The sequence below is a fragment of the Adiantum capillus-veneris genome, chromosome 27 (assembly GCF_014529385.1).
Source record: "Adiantum capillus-veneris isolate H3 chromosome 27, ASM1452938v2, whole genome shotgun sequence".
NCBI lineage: Eukaryota > Viridiplantae > Streptophyta > Polypodiopsida > Polypodiales > Pteridaceae > Adiantum > Adiantum capillus-veneris.
Genome location: NC_140957.1, coordinates 137,840,893 through 137,845,286, shown reverse-complemented (window position 1 = coordinate 137,845,286; position 4,394 = coordinate 137,840,893). Strand labels below are relative to the sequence as shown.

Genomic DNA, 4,394 nt, shown 5'->3' with positions numbered 1-4,394 from the left:
CCAAATCAAGGTCATTTGTGCATAGAAAACATCACATAATCATAACACACAACTGATGTCCACACCATGCTCTTATACAACATATATGGCATTCACAATAAGTGGGCGAGAAAGCATAAGATGAAATGAATTTCTAGCTCTTATGAGATAACCAGAACCACATTTTTGTGTCATTGGAAAATAATTCCACAAAATAGCTCAATATTTAGTACATGAAAGCATTTGGCGTTCAAGAAATGCACTAAAAATATTCATGATCAAATGCAATCCATGAAAAATCTAATGACCATTTACCAAAAAATTAGCACCTTTGGCATTAAAATCAGGTTATACAAATGTTAAGCTTAATCACAAACCCAGAATTTAATGTTATCGCATGGCTTTTTACCCAAAATACATGCTCGTCTTAAGTGCATTCGGCATGCATGCCAGAAGGGAGCGAGGATTTATCGTGAAATGTAAAAACTCTCTTCAAAAATTTGTATTACATCAATCAAACCCATGCACAAATCATACAAGCAAACTCAATGCTTGGCTCAAGGTTTCGACCACTTAGTCTCTTTGAAGCAAAATTTTATCTATTTGCTTCTCTCAAAAAAATTGAATTTCATAGTGACAAGGTGAAAATTTGAGCTCCTCTCTCTACAATCTGTCGGGCAAGACCAACTTGGGATACACCCTCTCTCAATAGGGATTTTATGAAGTGAATGGGAAACTCTCCTTAGAGCTTGGTGGGTGAGAACAGTCTTTTAATTTAATCATCCCCCCCTTTTTTTGTGTGTTTTTGTGGTAATTTTGAGGTGACAGTTAGTAGACTGGCGCCGAGCAGAGAGAAAGACAAATGTTGAGCATTGAGGAGTGTTTGTGTGCGAGCTGTGGGGCCCTTCGTCCTGGCTGCGAGGCTAAAAAAAACGAGACCGATCGTGATTGTATGTGTAGGCAGGGCTCATTTTTGAAGGGTGGCCCCTATCTTTCATGCGAAGGGTTGGAAATTTTTAACCCTTTTTATGCGCAGGGCAAATTTTGAGTTTACCCTTCATTTGCCATATTAGAAATTATGCACCCTTCGTAGCGCGATTCCTAAAGATTTATCGCTTTTAATTATCTTGCCAAGAATTTTGTACCACCATGAAGCTAGATATAACTACAACTATTTCTAAATTGTTGACACAGTGTAATAGCCGCTAACATGTAACATAGATAAATATACTTATCCAAAAACATTATTAATTGACTAAACAAATCTATAAATCATAAGAGAAACTCTAGCGTTAATTTGCATGATGAGATAAAACTAATGATTCGAAAAACATAAAGTAGAAATCTATTTCTCAAGTAGCTATATAATCCATAAGCATTGATAAGTAAAGATTATTAAAAATACAATTGCAAATCTACACACACACATGGATAATAAAAAGGAGAAACTAAAGATCACACAACCCAAAAAGTAGTGTTATCCACTGAGGAGACAAAGATGAAGCTTGCCCTAGAGTGACGGATGTAGATACAAGCCGGGGGAAAAAACCTCCTAAAGAGGGGAAAAAGTGCCCCGGCAGTCCTAAGTGTGCTTATGCACTTCACAAAGATCTATGCGATTGGAGCATCCATAGTCTTCTTTACCTTGCAGACTCTCCTTTCCTTCATTGATTTCCATGCCTCAAAGTATGCATCCCAATCCACTTTGTGTGGAATTTTTTCAGGCAATAGAGACATGAACATAAGTCTATCTAGCATTTTCAAGCTAAGTGAAGCTCTACCATGACTTTTGATCTTATTCTGCTCAGAAAATCCTCGTTCACACATAACTGAGCTTGCTGGGAGAACCATAATAATTTGAAATAGCTTGAATATTTCAGGAAACATTTGTCTCCATTCTATCTCACCACTGCACTGAGCCCATGTCTCAAAAAGCCCCTTCGTTGGATAAGAATTCATCATGTATGTCACAAATCGAGTGAGCTCACCCTCACACCTTTCTTTATCAATGAAAGATGGACTTCCCATGCAAAATCTAACACAAAGATTGCCAAGCTTATCTTTTGCAAACTTGCCTCTATCTTTAATGTCGTTTGGATAATTCCTTGGAGAGAACAACTTCGCAGCATTAAATAGTGCATTGTCAAAAAATCGCTCGCTTACTTTGGCCATCAAATCATTTACAAATTGTCTACCCAATTCAATACTTGCCTCTAATGTTCCAGCATTAGAACTTTCAGGCAAGCTTTCAAAGCGCAACTTATGAACACCGATTACATTTTCATTTTCATCTTTGAATGTAAGCTCACCCGCAACAACATTTTTCAAAAACAATTTCAAGAATTTGGAACCATCTCCAAATTTATGACCCAAGTACATCGTAGAGAGAGTAGTGAGTGTTGCATCAATCTCACGCCCAATAGACGTAATATCTACATGCTCTTTTTGAAACATTAAGTTCAACATATTTACTTGCTCAAGCAAATCTGCAAGAAAATGCATCAAAAATTGCACTTGAAAGGATGATGCCTTTTCATACATTTTTGGATACTTAGACTTCCAATCGGCAAGTAAAACTGGCATGATTTTTACTAGGCGCATCATCACTTTTCCACGTGACAACCATCTAACTCCATGCATTTGCAAAATTTGATAATGTTTCATATGAAACATGTCATATAGTTCGCAAATCTCTTCTCTACGTAGAGTAGAATGGCCAATCCACTCTCTCACCTTATTTGCAAATTTGTCTACATGCACGAATTCAACAAAGTTTTCACAAGCATCCTTAACGGCAAGATTCTCTCTATGTGCAATGCAATGCACGCCAATGATATGAGGCACCACTTGCCGTAATTTTGCCACTACACCCTCTCGTATACCCACCATGGAGCTTGCTCCATCGGATGCAAAGCCAACAAGTTTCTTAACATCTAATTTCATATCCACAAAGAGTTGCATAATGCCATCATACATAGTTTTGGCTTTTCCATCCCTAACATGTACCAATCGCACAAAGCGTGTCATAGGAACACCATATCCACCATTGGTAAGATACATGATATAGATGATGAGATGTTTCTCATACTGACGGTCTGTACTCTCATCTATCATGATTGAGAAAAAAGGACTCTTGCATATGTCCTCCTGCAAAGTTTGCCATGAAACTTCATACATTGCTTTCAGAAACTCTCTTGCGGCATTTGCATTTGTGTACGAGGAATACTCATTTGTCAAAGGCATCTGAGGAGTCCCCATAAACACATGGAACTTACATTCTCTCTCAAAGGATTCAATGGAAGCATCGTGCACTACTATGTGCCACAAAACCTGTAATACGCTAATGATGCGATTCTTCTCGGCATCGACCATTAGCTCTACATGCTTCTCTATGATCCTTTCCGGCATCTTGGACAACATAGCAAGTTTCTTGAGTGCATTTCGATGAGGGTCAGAGTTCTCATGATCACGCAATGCCCCTTTTTGAATGTTGATGGCACCAATACTAGCAAAACGACCTTTCTCTTTAGCTTCCACACATGTAGTACATTTCACGCGCTCTATGCCATCACTATCAATAATGGAATAAGCCCATGGATGGCTCATTCTCCAGGAAGAAAGAAAAGTGCGCTTGTATGCATCTTTCCTCTTCTTCTTATCTTCCGACTCACTCGGAAGCTCAATTGGGTCTACATTCAAATTGACTTGCAAGGCAACTTGGGACGTGTCACCCTCCCTTCCCCTCTTTGTCAAATTGAAAGCTTGGCTCAACGACAATTGCTTAGATGCATTATTGCTCGACTTGGGAGCCATTTTGGACTGTTAAAAAGATCCAAAACTCAATAAGATAAAATAGGAAAAAGTTCATTTTTAAAGCTTTAATTAAACGAGCAGAACTTTAGTAAGAATTAAGTGCTAGTTAAATCTGTAAAGGTACCACGTTTTTATGGACAAAGCTTATTTAAAAAACTTAAAAGCCGGAAGCAAAGCTATCTAGTATCCACTACTCACACAATTCGAAGATATGAAAAAACACTTAAAAAGTTTGGTCTACCTGTCTTCTTTTCGGTCGTTGATGTCGGAGTCCGGACAATAGATCTCGAGATTGTGAAAGTAATGCCTCCGATAACACGAAAGACAAGAAAAGTGGATCCTAATGCAAGGAAAAAGAAAACTTATTGAGCTCTTCACAAGTTGATTTGTTTTTCTCAATCACAGCAAAAATAATACCCACCACTGAGTTGTAAGTTGTAAATACAACAGACTCCAGAGGACGGACGTTACTCTGGATCAATCTGTGTGTGACTGTAGTTTTAACTTTGAACTTTGGAATTTAAATTTGGAAATTTGGAGGATTAAAGACACTCCACTGAATAATCTACGAAGCTGTAGCCTGTGAGCGCAGGGCTGACGGG

General features: G+C 38.3%; 1 protein-coding gene across 1 annotated transcript; it reads right to left on the bottom strand.

Annotated features, from left to right (window-relative positions):
• Nucleotides 1–1,590: 1,590 nt before the first annotated feature.
• LOC147422819 (uncharacterized) lies at nucleotides 1,591–3,792 on the bottom strand. Its single transcript, XM_086503097.1, has one exon. It carries the CDS (start codon nucleotides 3,790–3,792, stop codon nucleotides 1,591–1,593), a length of 2,202 nt encoding a protein of 733 aa, XP_086359223.1.
• Between the last annotated feature and the right edge of the window lie 602 nt (nucleotides 3,793–4,394).

Coding starts and splice junctions, on each gene's coding strand:
- LOC147422819 (XM_086503097.1), bottom strand. CDS start 3,792: ATGGCTCCCAAGTCGAGCAATAATGCATCTAAGCAATTGTCGTTGAGC.